Source organism: Sturnira hondurensis, unplaced genomic scaffold, assembly GCF_014824575.4.
Source record: "Sturnira hondurensis isolate 20B ecotype Veracruz unplaced genomic scaffold, ASM1482457v3 Scaffold0014854, whole genome shotgun sequence".
NCBI lineage: Eukaryota > Metazoa > Chordata > Mammalia > Chiroptera > Phyllostomidae > Sturnira > Sturnira hondurensis.
Window position 1 is genome coordinate 8,801,090 of NW_028087485.1, and position 24,374 is coordinate 8,825,463.

At 47.5% G+C, this 24,374-nt stretch overlaps 1 protein-coding gene across 1 annotated transcript in view; it reads right to left on the reverse strand.

Moving 5' to 3' along the window:
• SORCS3 (sortilin related VPS10 domain containing receptor 3) overlaps nt 1–10,185 on the reverse strand; it is a 557,219-nt gene extending 547,034 nt beyond the window's left edge. Inside the window, exon 1 of the mRNA XM_037063981.1 lies at nt 9,339–10,185. Coding sequence (XP_036919876.1) covers nt 9,339–9,965 — 627 coding nt within the window. The 5' untranslated portion in view covers nt 9,966–10,185. The remainder of the gene's footprint in view (nt 1–9,338) is intronic.
• Between the last annotated feature and the right edge of the window lie 14,189 nt (nt 10,186–24,374).

Here is a 24,374-nt window from a genome sequence, read left to right on the forward strand (position 1 = left end):
TTCAAGTAGTTTATCTGGGAGCTGATCCCAAGTAATACTGATGGGGACCAGGAAAGTGAGAGAGGAATGACAGGGCATCCAACAAGGCAAGCAAGTTGGATGGTAGGCCACTGGGGCTTACTCCCCCCCGGAGACTCTGGGAGACAGTGTAGAAAGCCAGCCTCAGAGCTGTCCCGTCCCCAAGGGCAAGGAAGCTGGGGTACTTACCCAACTCCCACTAGTCAGTGATAGGTCGCTTCTCCCTACTCCTTGGTGGGAATTAATCTGACAACTCCTTACATGATCAAAGCAAGTTCCAGTGGGCAAACAGGCCCTTGTACACGTGGGTAGAAGTCAGGCCGACATGTAGAAACAAGGAGAGGGCCAAGGAGCTGTGGGCAGGGTACCGTTCTATCTGCAACAGATGGCTGGACATTCAGACTGCCCTACCTCCTGCCTGGGCAGATAATGAGAACTAACATTCTTAGCCAATGAAATCGCCTACTCTGCTAGACCCTTTATATGGATGAATTGTCTGTTAACTCTCACAACAACCCTACAAGCTTGGTATTATCCCCATTTTACAGCCCACGAAACTAAGGCTTAGAGACCTATTCAAAGTCACTCCTGCTTGGGGACCTTCTCGTAACAGAAAAGACATTTCCCAGTTTTGAGAAACCTTCCAGTCGAAAGTGCCTTCAAGCACGAGTGACACTGAAAAAAACCCAGTGACATGAATGACTCTTTCACCTCCAAAGGTACCCCCGCCACCCTAAAGAGCAAGCTTCTCTGCATCTCCTTTCATGGCCTTAAAACTCTCACTGTAGACAAGCTCTCCCACTACGTTTAACCACATTTGGAAATGGCAGCTTGAGCTGCTTTCCCAGCCCTGAAAAAAAAAAAAAAAATGTTCACCTCCGTAATTGCTCCCCATCTCCCACTGAGAACGGATTTTAAAAAGAAATAGTTCACTTCTCATGCATCAGCGTAATCTTTAACCTGAGTCTAGCCATCTGGAAAAGAAACTGCCTACCTCACCATAGATGCCAAAAAGACTCTGAGAACACGGAGCCAGGCATGTGGGACCTGAGAACCAGCGCCAGACAACTGTGACGTCCCAGGAGTGCAGACCTGGGTCTGGAGGCAGCCAGAGGAGGCCAGACCCTTTTTCGACCCCAAGGCATTCCTTCTTCACTCAGGCAGTTTTAAGTATTTAAGAAAGTATTTATGTCACTCAACTCAACAAGCTCCTATGGACCGACCACCATGCACAAGGAAGTGAGAGGCACAATGACAGAAAAGGCAGAAGGGATGGGAGAACCGAGCCTGGCTGAATTTATATCTACAGTCTTAGTTGAGTCATTCATGGGTTGAACGGACTACAGAATATTTGTACAAAGCATCCATTTCCCGTTTTCTGCAGGAAGAGGCTAAACGATTTCGGACACTTCCAGCCTGTGTCTTGCATGAATAATGTATTGGCCACGAAGCAGTTACCAATCAATTATTCATTTACGGGCCATCAAACAACCCCTCACACGATGCACCTGCAGGTGGCTGCTGCTCTTCTTTACTGTGGGACAGTTCCTCGTGGGGCATCCTTCTGCCATTTCATCCTATTAATTTCCACTTCTTTCCTGGGACAACACTCCTTCAAGGGTCTGTGTGGGAACCTCAGACTCCATTTCTGGTGCACAGGGTGCGGGCAAAAAGAGAATTCACACCTGTAACTCAGTGGGTGTCAATCCCTATAGAATACCAATGTTTTGGCCAGTATGGTAATTCTATAAAAGAGGCAACAAGTACTCTGCACATAGTTCTAGCTGCAGATATCCTCATTTCGCATCAGGCACAAAGCAAAGCTGGGAGATCGAGAGGAGAAGCAAACCTGGACCATCAGGCCCATCTCATGACCTTGACATAGATGAGCCTTGGGCGCTATGGGCTCTATTTGCCAGCCAGCAGCCCACGTTGCTCTCACTCTCTTCAGAAAGTCTTCCATGCGTCACTGTGAGGGGTAATCATGGACACCCAGGCCGAGTGAAGCTACTCTTCATCTTTCTGAATACATTTATCAACCCTTCACTCCGTGAAACCCTGGAAAAGGTGTTCAAATTATCAGTTGTGAATTAGTGTAATCTGTGACCTGCTCCAAACCATCTGATTTTAACCATTTCTACTACAAATTCAGAGTGTGGGTTTCTAGGAACCTTTCACTCCCCCGTCTCATTTGCAGTGGATCTCAGCACCACACAGAGACAGAGAGATATCACAACAGCTGAGGCCACGGGCTCGGGGAGGTGGTTGAAATGAGCATCTCACTGAGAACTGGCTTCTAGCCAAGGCTTTGCCTTCAGCTCACTGGAAAACTTTTGGCAAGCCCCTCCTTCCTCTGTTTCAAGATTTCCATCTGAACAGGAAGGGAAAGCCCCTTCCAGTATCAAAATAACAACCAAACTGACTATAAGTATCTAAAGGACTCACTGCAACAAGCCAAGCACTCCTTTTAAGCAGTGATGTGCTATGTGCGTTTTATTTAAGTCTGACAACAGCCCAAGGGGAGGTACTGTAATCAGGACCCCCTTTTTATAGATGAAGGGTGACGACTTACTTGATGTCCCACAACTGTTAAGAGACGGAGGCAGCGATCACACCCGGCAGCTGGCTCCAGAACCCATGCTCCTGTTCACTGCATGCCCTTGTTTCGTGTTCCCAGTAAGTAAGGCTCACGCTCACGATGGGAATCCTCCACAAGCATGAATTCATACAAAGTCATACCATCACGCCCAGGCTAAAGAATCCTAAACCCACAACCTACCAGGATTCTTGGTTACCCTACAACGGCTCTATTTCCAGCTATTCTCCTAAACTAGGTTCTCTTCCAGTGTATCTACGTAACAAGCCCCTACCTAGCATTGGGTACAGTTTGACTAACCAAGAGCCCTGAATGGTTGCCCCAACCCTGTGCCCCAGGTCCCTACCATCTTGAGGAGTTAGTAGCAGAGAGCTATTTGTGTGACCCTGAAGTTCTTAGATGCCATTACTTTTTAAAAATTTACTATAGCACATTTATTAGTGCACTATAAAGAACAGCATTTCCATAAATAATTGAAACCAAACTACACTGATCAAAATAAATGAGCAAAATGTTCCTGATGATGCAACCAGGCTTGATTCACTCACTAACGCCAATAACGAGGTGATTCACAAGAGGCCCCCATTAACAATGATTAGGAAGACAGAGATTGTCTAACATTAATGAGCTTGGTATTTATTGCCTGCAGCCATGGCGGTGGGTGGGCCAGGGTGGGTGGGCAGGACGGCCACAGCACACAGCATGGAAATAGAAAGAAGAATAGATGTCTGAGCTGCTCTGGCCAGCCTCATGTATACGCATCCTAATTCCCAGTCTATCCTACCTTTAAATGGGCAGCGCTCTATCTCACCTAAAAGCAAATGCATAAACACTCTTGTCAGGAAAACCGTCTGTAAACCCAAGGAGAGGAAACCAGGAGTGAGCAGTGGACAGCCACACACATGGGAAGGACAGTAGGGGTCTGAGCTGTAGGGTGCCGTGTTTCTGTCTATGCTTCATATCCCTTATCTCAATGCTGAGTGATGTGATGGAGACAATTTTCAAGTGCATGTCTACCCTTGACATTCCGTGAGTCCAAGATGCCTGTAGTGTCTCTCCCAGTGACCCTCTCTCCTCTGAGTTCATAGCCTGAAATAACCACCTGCCAATTAGCCACATATCATCCCATGGTGTAAGTCTTTTTATCTTGTGTTATTTAACTTTATAAAAGAGTAGTCTCATATCCAAAGCATATGGGAAGGAACTTGAGGCAAACACTGTCTTATGTTTGTTTGTCCTCTCTCTCCATCACACCCCTACCAGCCCCAGGGCCCAGAACACTGCCACATACAGAGGAAACACCTAACACTGGGTTGAATATCTCATGTGAGTCCATCTGATCTCCAGAGTACATGAGGAAGGAGCCAGGGTTGCTGACTAGTCCCTATTCCTATCTTACTGAGTGGAGTAGAGATGCCTCTAAACCTTATGTTAAAATTCATATATGAAATGATAAGCCAAGTGTATAAATTCAATGCTATTAAGAGAGGGCAGTAGACTGCCCCACCCCACAGGTAAGGCAGTCTGTGAATTCTATAAGCACTTAGGAAAAGGGGAAATAAACGCTTTTAAGGAAGGTTCTGTAGAGGGGTGTGTGCTGTGTTTGAATCTTGAACTGAGCTGTGAATAATGGGTGCATCTCAATAGAGGGTGACCTCAATAGTTAAGGCTTCCAGTCAAGAGGGGGCTTGGGACAATGAAGGTGCTGCCTTAGCTACAGCAAAGGAGTCAACCAGGGAACAGTCAAATATAAAATTGGAGAAACAGACTCAGAACATACGCAGTGAGGGGCCTTGGATGCCAGGCTAGGGGTCTTTTGGATTTGAATCTGAAAGGCTAAAGGTACTCAAGTTGGAATGTGAACATACTATCTGAAATACTCCTGGTGATAGCAACTGTCAAGTTATGAACAAGTGAGAAGAAAATCATCAACATCCCAAAGGATGAGGATTTCTGATTTCTTTGTAACCTCTGCTACAGGAGCCTTGGGACTGTGACTCCTTTACCCACGTGGTCAAACAGGACACAGTACCTACTCCATGTTAAGGCAGAGCTCTCTCATCTCTACTCAATGCCAACAAAGTCAGCCACCCACCAATACCAAGGGGGTGAGTACCATCAGCCAAATTCCATCCATTCCACAGTGCCAATTCTGACACCTCAAAGTGGCCCACCAGGCACAGAGGCAAGAGCATCCTGTGTTTTCCACGTCCTCCACAAGCTCCCTTTTCCCCAAAATTTGCAGAAAAATCATCCTCTGACACATTCCCCTGTGAGGGAAGGGTCTCAAGCCAGCCAAGAGCCAAAGGAAGCAGGAGATCAACAGGTGAGCCAAAGCTCCAGGCCTCGGGTACACCTAGCCTTGGGCAGAGCCGGAGCCTTTGGACACATCTTCCCATCTCAGCCTGTTTATGCTGCCCCTCTCCACTCCTTCTGGGGTGACTCAAGACCCACGCACCATCCAGTTCCTAAATCTCCACCCCCGTCACATAACGGATTTACACAGCCAGAGGGAAAGCACTTCTCCCTTCTGCCCTCTGGGCCTCCGGCCCCTGGCGCTGCAACCCCTCACTGCCTCTTAAATCCAGCACAGTTGGAGAAGCCACTGCCTGGCTTCCTTCCTTGTCAACTCCAAAGCAAGCCCCAGCCACTGCATTTCTGCGATCATTCAACCAGGCCTTCCAATGACGGAGTTCGCAACTTCTGCTCGCTTTGGAAACCGCTGCAGGATCTGAGAAGCGAATAACACTCTGTAAGCCAGACATCAGAGGAAGCACAGAGCAGACAAGTAGCCTGGGTCTGCCCCCTCCTCTTCCCCCTCCCCCAGGACAACAGTGACCAGCAGCAATTAGTGCTGCCTGCCTTTCCCAGCGACATCTCAACGGAGACGGTTCCCCCATAATATTAATTAAAAACAGATTCTTTTTGGCAAATGGCTGCTGTGGCAGGTTTCTTTATGAGGCCTCCGAGAAGGGGAAATGCATTAAGATATTGTGACTTTGGGGACTGTGAGCAGACACGATGAAGGCTGGACAATCCAGCCAAAAGCTATTTGAAAAATCTGTTTGGGAGCCACAATTAGATGCTCAAGTGAGTGAAATACAATTAATCTGATCAAGTCTGCCACTATTTTGCACATTAGGAGTAAATATTTTAGAACACAATTCAGCTGCGTTAGTTAAGGGTATGAAATCCCGCCTGGCAGAATCCGCGTGTCCCCCACCTCCTAGCACACCCAGGGAAGGGTGATGGGGTCGGGACCTGGGATTGTCAGCATCTCCCGTTTCTCTTCACCAAGGTGCAGCGTTGGGCACAGTAGCTGAAAACTATCTGGCAAGTCATTCCAACCAGATACACTGCAGTCACGGCAGCCTGCAGCTGGCTGCCTCCGGGGTGAGCTGCTGGAAAGGGGTGAGGATCCACCCAAGGGGGGGCAGCACTGTCACCTCAATAGCAGGAATGGGGGTCCCCACCAAGGGTAACTCCAGGGAGGAGGAGGCCTTCACAGCTCTCCACAGCCACCTGCGAACTCACTGACCAAGTAGGGAGCCTCTTTCCTTCTTCTGTAGGAGAAGGGAAGAGTGATGCTTTGCTGTTTCCCCGTAAGCCACGAGAACAGGGCTCCCTCCGGGTGTTAGTGAAACATTCCCTAACCCATTAATCACCAGGATCCCAGCTGGAGACAGCTGGAGAGAATAAATGGCAAATTACTCAGGCTCCAAGTCCACATCCACTCACCTCTCCCCCAGAACACGTGGCAGGGTAAGAACAGTCAACAAGGGACAGCGGCTCCATCCCTCCTGATGCCTTCTGTCTGAAGCCTGGTGGGCAACCGCCCCCACAAGCCATTCCACCCCAGTCCTGGGCCCAAAGTGAACACATGTTCCAAGCCCAGGACAAGGATATCCTTCTACCCACTGAGCCCCTGGGCACATGCTGGACCTGTGCAGTGGGATGGAGGTCTTGGCCTGGCGTGTTCACTTCTGCATGCCTGACTCTGCACACTGGCGGAGTGGAGTTGAACTTCCAGCTCTACGGGGGACTGAAAACTCCCCGGAAAGGAACTCACATGGAGTAATGATTTCCAACAAAAGCACCCGGGAGGACAGCATGTAAATTACCCTGGAGGCCTTCCCGGAGCAGGACAGGTTTAACACTTATGAAGTCAGACGAGAAGATGGAATTCTCTTTTCCTGTCAAAAGAGCCTGATGCCAGGGCCCAAGTTCTCTGCCCTGGGCCCTCCCTCTCCCCTTCGAAACCAGTGATGAAGGGGCCTTGCGGAGGTTCACCATCCCCAGCACGCCTCACCTGGATGTTATTTAGAGCGCCTCCTTTCACTGCCCCCAGGACAGGGAAAGAGGAGAAAGAAACCAACCAGGTAACGCAACAGAAACTTGTTTCCTCATTACTCTCGCGGGGGTTCTTCCCTTAAAGTCTCTCAAAGACAGGGCCACGTTACCGTGTTTCCCCATCTTCCCTCGCAGCGCCCCAGACCTGGTACACAACAAAGCTTCTCTCACTGATACCGTGGGCAAAGCGTGGTCAAAAGGGACAGGCCCAGCCCAGGAGCAAAAGACACAGTCCTCTGGACCAGAGAAAGAGGACACCATGGGGTCCCTGCACCCATCTAGGCTACCTTGTCCCTTGCTTGGATCGTAAGACAGGCTACCAGCACAACCGATGTCCCCCCTAGGGGACTGTCTGTGGACTGTCCAGATCTCATCACTGTCACTAAGGATGCCAAGGCCAACTGGTCCACTTCCCAGACCCTCTGTTCCTCTCTTCATTGGAGAGCCAGTCCCCCAAAGAGCACTGGGCAGGACTTGCCTTCTCACTTCCTCAGATGCACAGCCGCACAGACGATGGGCAGAGAAGGCTGTGCTCATTTAACTCCTATTTACAAAGACCACTCTCTAAAGTCCCATCTTCAGGGGCTTTGTGTACACACACACACACACACACACACACACACAGGGTCCTTGAAACAAAAGCAGAAGTGTAAGGAAACTCTCCAGGCAGCGTGAGTTTATACTCTCTAAATGTGTCCGTCAGAAATAAAGTCACAGACACTAAGGACATCACCTCCTGCTCCTAGGACACATGTACTTCTACACATCCCCCTCATCCAGTGAGAACACAGAAAGGAACACACACACACACACACACACACCTGGGAGCTTGTAAGTCTTCAATCACCCATCCCTGCAAAGGGACACGTTGCCCACCCCCCACACCCAGAGCTGACCCCTCCAAAGTTATAGGGGTCTTCACTGGAGGCAGATGAAGCAGCCACCACCCAGTCCTGCCCACCCAGCACCCAGGCTGGGCTACCCGCGCTGTGTCGTTAAGAACCCGGGAGTCTGTGCTCAGCATTGCCGATGTGCTGCGCTGTGGAGGCTCCTAGCTTTCCTGTTCCTGCTCGCTTCTCACCCCCCAGCCCGCGACAGCCCCAATCAGGCCCGGTTAAAACAAGGCGAAGATTTCCCAGCGAAATCTTTAATGCCAGTCATGAAGAGATACACAAAGGGAGGAGGGCGGTGCTTTCCCATCCAACGAGCTCCCCAAGCTGCCTGTGCAAACATCCATCATCCTCCTGCCCAACGCTGAGTTGCCATCTATCCCGAGAGCCAGAGAAAAGGATTTTTGTGAGACTGGCAGAAGTGGGGGCAGCGGAAGTGAGTGGAGTGGAGTAAATCGCGGGAGCCCGCCCCCTCCTCCCAGAAAGCCCATTCCCCCGCTGCTCCTAGGCTAGGCTGCACAGCACAGGGTGTGGGGAGGTGGATGAGGAGAGACCCCTCCCTGCGCGCTCGGTTCTGCTGGGGCTGCAGCGGACAGAGCTCACAGCCACCGGAGTGGACTCAAGGACGCCACCTCTCGATACAGCCGCTTCTGGGGGAACCCGGCCGCAGAGAAAGGAGTAGTGGAGAGGTGTGCTGAAAGCGCCCAACTCCACTCGCGGAGCTGATCGTAGTGCAGGACGAAGCAGCCAGGGCGAGTTTTTTTGTTCAGAGGCTTGTGTGTGCTTGTGCGTGCTTGGGCAAGGCGTGCGGAATGGATGCTGAATTTCACTCCACACTTTAAACTTTTCTGCGGCCTCTCCCATAGCATTCCAGGGCAGCTGCCCAGGTTTGGAGGGGGAAATCAGTGTCACCGGAGGCCAGACTCGGGTAGGCTTGGCCCTGCTCACTGCCAGGGCTGGGAGAAAGTGAGCCGGAAACAGCGGGCAGGGACCCCAAGGCGGCAGGAGTAGGGCGTCCTGTGTTCCCTTCCTTCTGATTGGAGGGGAGAAGGGGGAAGGACGCCGGGCCGTGGCGGGGATATGTCAGACTGCCCAGCCTCTCCCAGCGGCTTCCTCCCCAAATCAGTGTTCTCACCCACGAATTGAATCGCCCAACAGGAAAACTCACGCTCCAAGCCGAGCACCACAGAAAGTGACCACAGATCCCTCCTCTGCTCAACTTTAAGCCCCTTCTTCCTCTTCTCCTTTCACAGCAGCCACAATCCTGGGGTCTCCAATAAACACTAACACACACCATCTTCCAACAAACTCCACTAACCTGTTGGGGGCGTGGGGGACGTTGGATGAACCTGTTGTCTCTAAAAGTCATAGCGCCCCCCACCCCACCCCAAACCCTCCAGTAACTGTCCCTCACTCCTGCCCCCATTCTCCCTTGTTGTGGGGAGTCAGTGGGCTCCGCCACCGCCGCCCGGGCGGGTACTCACGCTGCTGTTGTGTCCCGACCAGTGCACCATGGCTTGGTTGTGGGCTGAGTCCCCAGTCAGAGCGAACGAGGTGCTGGTCAGCCTGAGCTCTTCGGCCGCCGCACCCCCAACCCGCGGTGCCTTCACCTCTTCCCGGAGACCCTTGGCCAGAGGACGGCTTCCTTTGGAACCATCAGATAAGGCAGTGGCCCGGGTGTCCTCGCGTTCCAGGGCACTGGGGGGCTGCGCTCGGCGACTCCTCCTCAAGCTGCCAGGTTTGCCAGTAGCTGGTATGTCCTGTCCCCACTGTGCACCTGCCGGGGACAGCCCCCCGGCTTTTCTTTGCTTCTTTGTGCCACTGATGCCTCCTGGATGGAGCAGCGGCTCTCGTCCTGGCTGGTGCCCCAGTGCGGCGCCTCTCCGCACTGTCGCCAGCTTCTCCGGCCACTGGTTTTCCACTGCCCTCGGCAAGAGAGGGAGTAGCACAGGGGGCCGTGAAGCCGGGCCAGCGGGGCGCCCAGGACCGCTTGTCGCACCCCAAGTGATCTCTGCACCGGCCAAAACCCACGTCGACAAAAGCAGGAGCCCAGTCCGGGCAAGGGGCGCCCCGGGCCAGCCTGCGGGGCGCTCCGTGCGCGCCACCTCCATCCCGCTGCGGCTGCCGAGGCTGGGGCTGCCGAGTGTGTGGAGCCTGCCGAGGTGCTGGTCCGGCGCGGGGGTGTGCGTGTGCAGGCGAGCCAGCCAGCGAGTGTGTGTCGGGGGAATGGGGAGGGGGCCGCCTGGAAGAAGGTGGCTGGGGCTGGCGCGCCTCCTGGGTCCTCTCCACTCTTCCCTCCTCGCTCTCCCTCTCGATCTCTCGCTCTCTTGTCCAGAGGATTCCAAACCCAGGAAAAAAAAATAATAAATGCCCCTTCGGTGTTTTTTTCCCTTAAAATAAGATCCCCCAAAATCTTCCCCACCGAGCTCCAACAGAAATTTTGTTAAAAAAAAAAAGGAGTGTTCAAAGGTAAAGAGAAAATCCTCTTTTAAAATATGAAAACCAAGCCAGATCCAGGAGAAGGGGCTGGACCCTAATCCAGAGTCTCTCCGAAATCCAGCCTCCAACCTGCTCCCGGTGATGAGTTAGGAGACGCTTCTCGCAGCTTTTAGGGGGTTACTCTTCCGGCCTGTTGGGGTGGGTGGGGGTGGGGGAGACAGCACGCAGGGAGGACAGAGGGGGTCTCAAGGGAGGAGGAGGAGTGAAGTGTTTTCAGCGCCAACTGTTCCGGTTCGGGAGCCAAGGGGGAACCCAGCCAGAGCCTGTGCGTGGGGAGACAGCACACAGAAGCTGAGCGCGGGATGGACCAGGGACTCCACTCCCGGCTCCTCGGCCCGCCCCTGCCGCTGCTCAATGCACCCCCCCACCACCACCACCAGCCTGCACCCCCGCCTGGGCGGGGGCTCGTAGAGTGTTCCTGTGCGCCTGCGTGCGCTGAGGCGGGCAGGCTACCGAGAGTGAGGAGAGGAGGGAGTCCCGGGGTGGGGGTGCCCGGCTGAGCCAGAGCTGTCTGGGTGTACGGAGGTCCTCGGCTCCCTGTGTATTTGCACGCGTATGTGTATATGTTCATGTGAGGGAAGGAGGTGTGCTCGGGCTGGGGCTTTGGGCAAGCAGTTTCATGCCTGTGAGTTGTCAGAAATGCAGAACTGAGAGCAAGGCAGACAGCTCAGGACACCCTTCTTCTCCCAGCACCCCGTGCACCCACAGCCCCCCAACGCGCATAGACGTAACCCGGTTGTTCCTTAAGCCTGCAGAAGGCTCGGGAGAGAGAACTGGAAGGGAGCAGCAGTGGCATCAGGGGCTTGCACTCTCCTGGGACCCCGTGGTAACCGGAGACTGGCATTCACCTGGAGGATCCAGACACCCCCACCCCGCCTGGTCTTGCCTAGATTCATTTCTGAGCATTTCCGAGGGAGCTCGCTTGTTCTTTCAAAGTGTCTGCTGCCAGCGGTAGGGTCCAGCCCTCCCATAACCCCCTGCAGAAGCTCAGCTGGAACCCTTGGAGCCCTGCATGTAGAGGGAGAGTCCAGGTGGGCTGGAGAGAAGGAAGGTAATAAATACGAGCTCCACACGGAGACGTGGTTTACTGGTCCCAGGGCTTGCAGTTCAGCCAGCGCCTCCAAGAAGCTCCCTAATTTCCAGAGATTGAAAAGGCCGAGATGGTAGGAGCTGGAAGAGGAGTTATTTAAAGAGCAGGATTTAGGGAGGGGGCTTGGTGAGCTGGTCGACCTCCAGGCTCTTCTCCTCTTCTTGGGGGTTGGGCGAAGAGTCCCTTTGTGGGGAATGGTTAAGACAGAGCTAAGGGAGGGGGACGGGAGGAGAGAAAGATTGGCGAAGGTGAAAGAGGTAAACGCAGGGGAATGTGGAGGTGGAGGTGGAGAAGGAGGAAGGGGGAAGGAGGAAGAGTGAAGAGTTGAAGTGGGGGGGGCGGTGTGGAAGGTGAGGTGGTGGTGCTGCAAAGGGGCGGGGGAGAGAAAAGGAGAGCCCCAAAGTGAGCCAGAGAAGGGGATGGGGCGGGCGGGGGAGCCGAGGAAGAGGCGCCTGGGAATCTGAGTCCGGTGAGGAAGGGCCACGACCACTGGTTCCGGAGACCCAGCCTTAGCGAACTCGTTCTTCCACCTGGACCGCGATGGAAAATGGGATCTGAGAAGGCTGGACAGGACAACCAAGCTGGTGATAACATCCAGCCCACAGTGAGGTGGGTCCTGGTGTCTGTGGGTTGCCAAAGACCTCGGGCGATGAGCCGCCCCAAGAAAAGTTCTACTCGAAGGGCTGAGGTGGGCGCAGGATCGGGACTCGGAATGAAAGCCGGCCATCAGCGGATTCCCAGCGCCCCTGCCGGGGAAGGCTCCGCGCTGCACCCGGAGCTGCAGCTTGGGCGTTGGGGAGGGATGCGAAGCTTCTCCTCTGCCGGAGCTCTGGGGCAGAGGCGTAAAGGGCACTGGGTAGGGCCCCGGGCCCCCAGAGAACGGCCAATTCCCTAACCTCTCTGATCTCCCTCCTTGGGACTTCTCAAGTCCTTCTCAAGAGCAAGGCTGAGGTCTCCCCTTGCTTTCTCCCACCTGAAGGAGCCCCAACCCTGACAGAGCCTGTGGAAAGGTTAGATCCTGGACTTGGGCATGTGTGGCTATTAAGTATTTGTTTGGGAAAAATGGAGAAAAGACTCACGGCCTCCATCCCCAGTCTCCCAGCCCCCACCAACCTCCCTGAGTGCCCAAACTCCTCCCCAGTTCTCCCCTACACCTGCAGTCCCCGCCTCCTCGCCAGCCTCTCTCTCCTGGGCTTTCTGTAATGTGACATCTGACTTCAGGTGACTCACCAAAGCCATACCCACAACAAATGCCACCCAGCGGCTTCCAGAGACAGCCCCCAAACAGCCTCTGCTTCCTGCATTTGTAAATATGCCCCATCTGGAGAGGTCTCCCTGGGTCGACATAGTACCATGACTAGGGGCTGTGGTTTTCGATTGCACAGCTCCACACTGTTGGCAGAAATAGCCTCTTAAAATGTAAGGCAAAGTATGTCAGAGACGGCCCTCCTCAAAATTCTTCCTGACCAACTGTTATCCAACACGTCCGGATTTCTTAGAGCGGTGTCCAAGCCTCCATGAACTGCCTCTCCTCCACAGACTTCCTTACCATATACCATAAGCCTGTAATCTGCCCTCTGCCACAGTTGCCATCGTGGTGTGCTTTGAGTGCCAGCTCTTCCACCAAGCCTGTCGCCACTCTCCCACAGTACCTGACGTCCTGTGCATCATTACCTCCACCACCACCAGCGTCATCATCACCAATCTCTTTGTCTTCCTTCCTGCTCTAAGATGGGGTCTGTGCAGTACCTATTGGGAATTTAAAAGAGAGGGGGAGGGGTGGACTGGGCCCCCCTTTCCCTTGCTGACATAAGGCTTGCTTCAGCTGTGAAGGGCAGGTTGACAGCTAGGCTCAGGCCTCCCCAGCCCCAGTGGGGAGAGCAACAGAGGCCTCGCTGAGGACATTCTCCCTCCAGGTTTCCTCCCTGTTACAAACAACTGGAGGAAGCAAACTGGATGTTACCAGTCACCCATGAGATGACACTAAATGTCACTCTAACACAACTCTAACCTTTCAGGGGTCGTTTGTTTTACCATTACAGTGAAATAACACTCTGGGAAACTGTTCTTCTCCCTGACATTGCAAATACACACACATGCACTCACTCGTCCAATCCAACCCCTTAGGAACCTAACAGACTCTTACTATCTGCACCCAGAGCGGACACAGATAAACATTTCAATTATGCTTATTTCTCACACCTTAGAACATGTTCAGCACTCCGTATAGGAGGATCTAAAGGCAAAGTCCACATAGAATTTAGGTCCAGGAAAAAGTGGGTTTCTTTTGTGAAACTGGCATCTTTTCTTAAAGGCTCCAAAGTGCCTTTGTCTTCTCACTCTGTCTTCCTCTCATCTTGAAAGTCAAGCGGAGTGCTGGGTTCACTTGCTTTAAACGGTCTCCAGAACAAGATCTTTATCCTCTGCTCCCTTTTTACTAGATGTCGTGCTTTATTGTCTGGTACTCTTTAGTCTTACTATATCTGTGCATTGTTGATAACTCACTTCACACTCTTTTGAGAACTGAATAGGAAATTAATTAATTGATTAACATCAAAACAACAGTGCACATTGTAACTCTCTGAATTTCCACAGAGGCAAATGATTAGGGGGAAAAAACCCTGAAATGCAGATAAAAGCAGTCCCAGGACCACTGAAATCAGGACTTCCGACCACGGCGCGCTCACAGAGACAAGAGGAGCCGACTCTGCACAACACTACACCCTCGGCACCTGGCCCAACCCCTGGCACAGCACTGGCCCTCAGTAAACGTGCAGTAAAAGATAAAGCAAATAAATGTCAATAACATGTCTGTGTTCTTCCAAATTAGTGTTTCAGGTTCCTTTGGATAAATCCCCAGAAGTGGAATTGCTAGGTCACAAAGCAGTTCCATTTTTAATGTTTTGAGGTACTATGTTCATTGCGGCGTTATTTACAATCACCAAGACGTGAAGCAGCCCAAGTGTCCATCAGTGGATGAGTGGGTAAAACAACCAAGGGACATTTACACAATGGAATACCGCTTGGCATAAAAAAGAAGAAAATTTTACCCTTTGAGACAGCGCGGATGAACATGGAGAGAGCACTACCGTATTTTTAGGGCCATAAGATGCACCTGGGTTTTAGAGGAAGAAAATAGAAAAAAATTTTTTGAAGCAAAAAAATGTGGTAAAATATTTAATAACCTGTGATCCCAGTCCACCACCAGCCCCCCACCACGGCAAGCCAGGTAAGCTACATTCGGACTATAAGATGCACCCCCATTTTCCTCCCAAATTGGGGGTGAGTCTTATAGTCTGAAGAATACTGTATACTAAGTGAAATAAGCCAGTCAGAGAAAGACACCAAACACACAATTTCACTCATATGTAGAATCTAATGAATAAGCTGAATTAAAAAGCAAAATAGAGACAGACTCATAGAGAGCAGGCTGGCTCATAGGGCACTCCGGGGCAGGGGGGTGAGTTTAGAGGTTGGAGGGATAGAACAAAAAGGAAAAAGCGCTCATGAGCATGGCCAACAGTATGTGTGGTGATTGCTGTGGGGGGCAATAAGAGGGACAAATGGTAAAGAAAAAATACAATAAAAATAGATTTTTTAATAATTTAAAATAAATAAATATAAAGAATAGTCTGCTGCAAAAGATGCCACTTGTCATCCGCACTTTTCAGCACACGCATGCTTCCTGAAGAGGCAAAAGTCTAAGATTCAACTGATGTCACACAGTGCCCCGGGTACCAACTGCCCAGTGGTCACTGGTGTAAGGAGTAATATCAAGACTCTTGCCTTCAAAGACACCAAGGACTTCATGACGAGGAAAAGTGGAAGAGAAGGTGAAAAGAAGGGACGAGCAGAAAAGAAGCTAAAAACTGACATTTAATCAGGGCTTTCTTTAAGTCAGGTTCTATGTCTTCTATGCTCATGCCTTTGTTTAATTATAACAAAATATGTTTTCTTGGTTCTGGTCAATAGATTGAGAAACAGAAATGTCTACAGGGGAAGCAGTGATCACGCTGATGATAATGACAAGCATTAGTGCACGCTGAGCACTAACTCTGGACCAGATGTGGAGTGAGGACCCATCCGCATCCTAGCAGAGTGATTACAAGCCTATTCTTTGGAGCGAAATTACCTGTGTTCAAAGTCCAACCATACCAATCACCGGCTGAGTGACTGCACAGATTACTCAACCTCTCTTTCTTTGCATTCCTCATCTGTAAATGGGCATGGTGAAAACACCACATAGGGTAAGAGAGAAGATTAAATCAATTCACTGTAAAGCAGCAGAACAAAGTGTGGCACAGATAACATGTTAGATAAGTTTGGTTATAAATGCTCTTCCTCTCAACAGTTGGTGGAGGCCAGCACTTCATCCCCATTTTACAGATGAGGAAACTTTGATTCAGAGAGGCTGGGTTGTACAGCCTGTGATTACAGAACTAGGGGGTTTGGATTCAGGGTTAAAGGAGAGCATTTACAATGGAGCACTTAAGAAAACTAACCAGCTAAAGGCATGGGCCTGTTGGTTTGCTTGGCATGGGTGTAGTTACAGATCTCTCCCCCTTAGATTGGGCATCTTCCTAGGCCAAGCTAACCTACAGTCTTGATTTCTAGAACCCAGCATATGCTTAGAGAGATAAGCATCCAACCTCCCTTTTATATTCCCATGACGCCTACTTCTGTATGCCCCTGACAAAGTTTATATAGAGGGGAGCATCTAATGTATGTCAAAATGTTGATGTCTTATAGCACCACTTCCCAGGAGTACAATAATAGTGTTTTAAAAGGCATCACCAGATGCTTCCTGGCTTAACAAGGGGTTTATACGACCCTGAGCAACTCCGGACAACCCTGACCACGAGGACCAAAAAGAGCTGACCTACTTCCCAGCATGCCACTGGTGGGTTAAGGCCTACATAGCAAAGAAGAAAATAGGACTGGAAAAGAGTGGAAAAGCAAAGGGAAGGAGAGGAATGGTTGAGAGAAGGAAGAACAGAAGAGGTGTCCAGGTGGTGATGGTAGGAGTGTTGGGGGAAAAGAGAGAAAAAGAAAAGGCAAATAAGCTTTCAGGTACTAAAGACGGAACACGATCTCCAGGGAGACTGCAGAGCCCAATGGGCAAACACAAAGATTCTGGACTCACACAGAGCAGAGTTCAAATCCTGACTCTGCCTGACTACTTGTATGACCTTGGGGAAGATATGTAACCTCCTACCTCAGAGAGTTATTTGGGAATCCGGCGAGATAATGTCTACATAGTCTCTGACACCTAATAAGCACTTAAGAAGTCACTATTAGACCCGTTACCTCCCTTCTCTAATTCCCCTCTCCACCCGCCTCCAAAAATATGTCCCATGGACCTGAGGATGCCTAGATTTCCCTCATGAGAAGTCAAAGCGTTTATTCCCCAAAGTGCAATTGCAAAATTAAAGAGTGAATAATCTCATCAAAATGGCCTCAGTGGCTGACCACGATACGATGACTGTGAGCAATTGTGTACACACACACACCATATCTTCCTGGAATCTCGACAGATGGAGACCCCATGCTCAGAGAGGCTAAACCCACCCTCCAAGTCCAATAATAGGGTTGGGGATTTCCTAAGAGCGAGTTTGGACATAAGAGAAGCAAGAAAGAGGGAGGAGGACAGCCTGGAAAACCCTGAAGGACAGCACCATGCCACGTTAGGTGCTGGGAGAGGTGGAGAGCACTATGGGCGTGAGTGTGGCTCTGCCTTTCCTTCCCAAACACACTTGGGGCCATGACCCTCCCACCCATCTGTGAGTTGGAATCAGGAGCACCATGGGGGACCTCAGAGAGCTGGAGAGCAGACCGTTCTTGGGGAGCTATTCAAATGTGGCAGAGAGCAAAGCAGGGGAACTAAATAGAGCCTCAAAACAAATATGGATTTCGGCCACGCAGAAGGGAGTGGGAGAGCACCGCAGAGGTCACCTGAAGCCCAGATGAGGCTCTTTGGCAGAAAACCAGGCAAGGGCTCCTAGGTGCTCCTGGGAGGTGCTTCCCCATGCCTGCTCCCACAGGTCTCACTCCCTCCTACTGCACTGGGTCTTCGCCCATGTTGCTCCTTCCCTCTCTGCTGGCCTAGTTCACTCTCAACCTTCCTTCAGATCTTAGGTCTAGCATTACCTCCTTCAGGAAGGCTCCCCTGACCTCAAGACACCCCCTCTCCTATTTGTAGGGTATGTGGTCCAGTTTGCCCCTCTTGCCCAATCTAATTACTAATAGCACCCTTTTCATTCAAAATTATTTCACATTGAGCAATGAATTATTGGTCATGCACCCTATCTATTAGATGTTCCGGGACTACACACCTCTTCTATACTATGGTCTAATTTTTATGTTTGGATAGAGATTTAATTAATTCCTCTCTCCTCCAAAACACTATTAACCCCACGAACAAAGGAATCATTCATTTTTTTAAAAAGGTTTATTATTTTTAAACAGAGAGGAGGAGAAGGAGAAAGAAAAGGGGAAAAAAGTCAATGTGTGGTTGCCTCCATGTGCCTCCTATTGGAGACCTGGCTTGCGACCGAGGCCTGTGCCCTGACTGGGATTCAAACTGGCGACCCTTTGGTTCACAGGCCAGCACTCAATCCACTGAGCCACACCAGCCAGGACAGGATCACACCTAGTTTTAATTAAAGTTTTAATTTGGGGATAACTGGAGATTCACATGTCATTAGAAGAAATAACACAAAGAGACCCTTTGCTCCCTTTACCCGGTCCCCCACGAGGGTAGTAACATCTTGCAGAATTACAACGCTCATCACCAGGATGTGGGCTTTGAAACAGGGAAGCTGCAGAATCTTCCTTTCATGGCAAGGATCCCATGTTGTCATTGTGTAGCCACACCCACTTCATTCTTTCTGCAGCCTCTGCTAGTCCCTGGCAACCACTGATTTGTTCTCCGTGATCATTGTATCATTTCAAGAATGTGATATAAATGGAATTATATGGCAAATAACCTATTGGTGATGGCTTTTCTCACCCAGCCTAATTCTGTGGAGATTCGTCCAGGTTGTTACTAGTATCAATGGTATATTCTTTTTCATTGCTGGATTGTATTTCATGGAATTGATGTATCAGAGTTTATTAACCTGTTGAAAGACATCTGAGTTGTTACCAGTTATGGGCTATAACAAAAAAAGCTGCCACAGCATTCATGTACAGGATTTTAAGTGAATGTAAATTTTCATTTCTCTGGGATAAACGCCCAGGAGTACAACTGCTCAGTCCTATGGTACAGGTTTAGTGTTTTGTTTTGTTTTGTTTTTAAACAAATTGCCAAACTGTTTTCCAGAGCGGCTGTCCAGTTTTACATTCCCACCAGCAATGAGTCCTCTCCAGCATTTAGTGCTATCAATATTTTTTTATTTTAACCATTATAGCAGGTACATAATGAAATCTCATCGTGGCATTAATTTGTGTTTTCTCGTGACTAATGTTGTTGAACATCTTTTCCTGTCCTCTTTGCCCTCTACATATCTTCTTAGGTGAAAAGTCTCCGCATGTCCTTGGCCCATTTTCTCATTATAGTGGCTTGGTTTTCACTTCCGTTTTTCAGAGTTCTTTATGTATTCCAGATACTAGTCTTTGTAGAACATGTGGTTTGGAAATATTTTCTTTCAGGCTATCACTTGCCTTTCTATCCTCTTAACAGGGTCTTTCACAGAACAAAACTCTTTTATCATGATAAGTCCAATTTATCAATTTTTCCCTTATAAATCATGCAACTTTGATGTCATCCACACATTTTCCTTAACCCTGGATCATGAAGATTTTATCCTGTGATCATTTCTTTAAGCTGTATAGTTTAAATTTTACATTTAAGCACGATTCATTTTTATTTAACTTTGTATAAGATCTGAGACAAGTTGAGGTTCACTTTTATGGCTACACATGTCCAATCACTCCACCACCACTTGTTGAAAAGCTGTCTTTCCTCCATTGAATCACTTTCACAAATCAAAAATAATTTGAGCATATCTACATGGGTCCATATCAGAATTCGCTCTTCTGTTTCACTGATCAATACACCTAGCTTCCAGCTGATACCACGTAGACTTCTTCATTGTAAGTACATGTTAAGTCTTGAAATTGGGTAGACTGCTTTCTTTCACTTTGCTCCTCTTTTCAAAATGGGTTCAGGTATTTTAATACTTTGATATAAACCTCTGCCTTTTGTTATAAATTTTAAAATAATTTTGTCCCTATTTATAAAAAGTCTTGCTGGGATTTTACTAGGAATTCCACTGAACCTGCACATCAGTTTGGGGAGAACCAACTTCTTTACTGTGTTGCACCTTCTAATCCACACCTGCAGTATGTCCTTTCCATTAGTTCTTTCCCTTGATTCTTTTATCAGAATTTTATAGCTTTCAGCATATACTTCACATACTTGTTTTGTTATACCCAAGTTTTTCTTTGGGGGGATGAATATAAATGGTATTTCATTTTTAAACTTTGGGACCTACGAATTCCCTGCCAGCATGTAGAAATGCAGTTAATTTTGTATCATTCTCTTGTATTCCATTACTTTGCTGAGCTCACTTATTCCAGGATTATTTTTATGGATGCCTTGGAATTTTCTACGTAAACAATCACGTCATACCCAAGCAGGAACAGTTTTATTTTTTTTCATTTCCAGTTTGTATGCCTTTTATTTCCTCTTCTTGCCTTTTTACACTGGCTAGAACTTCAGGACATAGTGAATAAAAGTAGTAAGATTGGACATCCTTGTCTTGTTCATGATCTTAGAAAGCAATCAGTATTTCATCATGAAATATAACATTACCTATTGGGGTTTTTTTCGTAGGTGCCCTTTATCAAGTACAGAAAGCTACTTTCTACTCCTATTTCAATTTTTTTATCATAATGAACGTTGTCAAATGCTTTTTTTCTGCATCATTTTATACAATAGGTTGATTTTTCCTCTTTAGCTATTAACTTGGATTGATTTTCTTATATTAAACTAGTCTTGTATCCCTGCAATAAGCCCCAATTGCTCATAGTATATAATTTATTTTGTACACTGCTGAATTTAGTTTGCCAATATTTTGTTAAAGATTTTTTTATCCATGTTAATGAATGTTACTGATTTGCGGGGTTTTTTTTTTTTGTACTGTCTGTCTGGTTTTGGTGTTAAGGTAATATTAACTTTATAAATTGAATTGGAAAGTACTCCCTCATTTTCCATTATCAGGAAGGTATTATGTAGAATTGGTCTTAACTCTTCTTTAAACTTGATAGAATTTTCAGTAAAGCCATCTGAGCCAGGAAATTTCATTTGTGAGAGTTTAAATTATGAATTCAATTTGCTTAATACTTATAGAGCTATTTAAATTATGTTATATTGGGCAAGTTGTGGCGGTTGGCATTTTTCGAAACATCAGTCTTTTTTGTCTAAGTTGTCAAATTTGTACGTGTAGAATTGTTAGTAGTATCCATTTATCTTTTGATGTCCACAGAATTGGTAGTGATATCCCTGTTCCTGGTATTGCTAACTTCTTCCATTTTATTTTGCTGGCTTTGTTAGAAGTTTGTCAATTTTATTGCTCTTTTCAAAGAAACTGCTCTTTGTTTCAGTGATTTTTCTTTATTTCTGATTTTAGTTTCATTGATGTATACTGTTTTCTTTATGTCCCTTTTTTTTGTTCTCAAGTTGGAAACTTAAATTATGGACTTGAACCTTTTTCTCTTCTCTAATTTATGCACTTAGTTCTAAAAATTTTCCTCTCAGCATTACTTTAGCAGTATCCCACAAATTTTGATACACTGTATTTTTATTTTCATTTAGTTCAATTTTTAAAATTTTTCTTGAGACTTCCTCTTTGACCCATGGATTATTTACGAGTTTATTCTTTTGTTTCCAAGTATTTGGAAATTTTCCTATTATCGTTCTGTTGTTGATTTGCAGTGTGATTCCATTTGTGGTGTGAGATTTCTCTACAATTTTACTTTTGTTAATATGTTGAGATTCGTTTTACAGCCGTGGGTACGATCTCTCTGTTGTTCTATGGGCACTTGAAAGCAAAGTACATTCTACTGTGGAGTGTTCCATAAACATCCTGTTCATTGGTGGTGGTGTTGAATTATTCTATGTCCTTGCTGATTTTCTGTCTAGTTGTTCCATTAACTGTACAGAGAGGGGTGCCAAAGTCTCTAACTGTAATTGTGAATTTGCCTATTTCCCATTTTATTTCTGTTCGTTTTTGCTTCACACATATTTCACAGCTCTGTTGTTCAATGCTTGTGTGTTTCAGATGCCGAGTCTTCTTGCTTGATCGACCCCTTTGTCATTGTATCACGTCTCTGTCTCCGGTAATTTTCCTTGTTCTGAAGTCTACTTTATTTGCTATTGATATAGCTAGTCCTTTCTTTTGATTAATGTTTTCATGATATATCCTTTCCATCCTTTTATAGTTATATGTGAAGCAAGTTTCACGTAGATAGCAAATAGTTGGGTTGTGTTTATTATTCCAGCCTGCCAGCCTCTGTCTTTTATTTTATGTATTTAGACTATTTATAGTTAATGTAATTAGTGATAGAGCTTAAGTCTGGCATTTTATTCTTTGTCTTCTCTTTATTCTCTGTGTATTTCATTTCTCTGTTCGGTTTTACTTGTTTTCCTGTGGGTTACAAACAGGATTTTTTTAATTCCATTTTTATTTGTCTATAGCATTTTTAGTGTACCTCTGTATAGTTGTGAATGGCTCTTTTAGGTAGTGCATTAAATATGCATAACTATTCATAACCCCTTTGTCTTCTATCTTACCAGTTTGAGTGAAGAAAGCTTATTTGCCTTCATGTCCCTTTACCCTTCCCTACTTACAATTATCTTAAATATGTCCCACACATACATTTAGAAATGTATCTGGCAGTGTTATAATTTTTGCTTCGGCCATCAGCCGAAATTGTAAAAAGTCAATAGGAGAAGAAAAGCCCATTTTATTCCCCTATATTTTTGCTCACCGTGTTCTTCCTTCCTGACATTCCAAGGTTTCTTCCTTTATCATTTCTTTTCATTTTAGAGTGCTTCTTACATCCTCAGGTTGGGTCCACTCCTAACCAACCCTGTTCATTTTTCTCCACCTAAGAGTGTCTTTCTTTTCCCTTCATTCTTGAGGAATATTTTCACTGGCTATGGATTCTCAACTGACATTTCTTTGTTTTCAATACTTGAAACATATGATGTCACTGCTGACATCATGGTTTCTGACGAAAAATCCATGGTCATCTGACTTGTTTTTCCCCTATCGGTAATGTATTATTTCTTTCTGTTTTCAATATTTGTCTTTGTCTTCAGTTTTCAGAAGTCTGATGCTGGCATGTCTTGCTGTAGATATTTTTTTTAATTCACTGTGTTTGTCGTTTGCTCACCTTCATGAATATGTAGCTATGTGCTTTGCTAAATTTGAGGAATTTGTAACCAATATCTGAGTACTTTCCCATCCCCACCCTTTCTCTCCTCTCCTTCTGTTGGTCCCAGGACATACAACAGACATTTTGTTATAATTCCACAAGTCTATTTTCTATTGTTCAGATTGCATATTTTCTACTTTTCTATCTTCAAGTTCAGTGATTCTGTCGCCTTAACTCTGCTGCTGAATCTGTGCTTTGAGATTTTTATTTTCAGTTGTTTTTCAGTTTTAAACTTTCCATTTGGTTCTTTTTTACATCTTCCACTTCTTTGCTGAAACCTTCTACATTTTTTTTTTGTTTGTTTCAAGTGTGTTTACATTTTTACCACGACTGATTTAAAATCTCTGTCAGGTCATTCTAACGGCTGTTGCCTCAATGCTGCCATCTATCAGCCGTCTTTTCACACTTGATTTTAGAGTTCCTGGTGCTTGGCATGACGGGTGGCTTTTAACTGATCCCTGACTATCGTGAGTATCCTAGCACAAGACTCTGGATCTGAACCGAACCCCTATTTCCGCCCGCTTCTGATACAACCATGGCAAGGAAGCGGAGAAGGTACCACCTTCTTATGTCAGGTGGGTATATAAGTCCACAGTCCCTACTTGGCCTTCAGTGGCCCCTGAGGATGGTGCTGAGCAAAGGTCAGAGTATCTTGTCCCCACCAAATAGTCACTGGTGCCATTCTGGTTGGGAGGGGTAGCAGTGTGTCTTGCCACTGCTTTTCATGTGGCTTCCATTGACTCAAAGGGTGAAGGTGGGAGGTGCCTTCATTACCCCTGGGCAGAGGTCAAAGTCCTTTCCGCACTAGGCCTCCTCTGGTACCACTTCAGCAGGAAGGGGCAGGGCTGCCTCATGCAGGTTGGGCGGGGGTGGAAGTGGCTTCTAGAGATGTCGCAAGCAGGGATGGGGGCAGTCTCATTACCATTACCACCTAGAACAAATGAAAGTCTTAGCTTCTTCCATGGCCTTTTATGACATGACTCTGGCAGGAGGTTGGAGCATCTTGTTACGGCCCCATGAGGGTAGAAGTCTAGGCTCAACGTTCAGTCTTTGCAGGTCTGAGTGGAGATAAGACCAACTGTTCCTGTGCTGTCTGGTTAGAGTGGAGTTGTTCTTGTCTGTAAGTTTTCTGCTCACCAAAGCAACCTTTTCCTAATCCCTTGGCTGAAGATAGCAGGATTTTTATTCTCTGCACCCACTGGCATTGCCAGGCTGTTGGCTTCTCCATCTCCCAAGTCTGGGATAGAGGAGAAAAAAACCCAGGGAACTCACCGCTGTGTCATTCCTTGGGTCCCAAGTTTCCTTGCTAATCAGCCATCTTTTTTTATTTTTTCATTTCACAATCTTCTTCTGTTGTTTTACGTACAATGCCCAGGGATTTTGTTGTGCACAGCAGGAAGAATAAAGAAAAGTACAGCTACTCCATCTTCCCAAAGCTGAGCGCATCTACTTTTGCTCATCGTTAGACCTTCAGCACCAAACTCAGTTC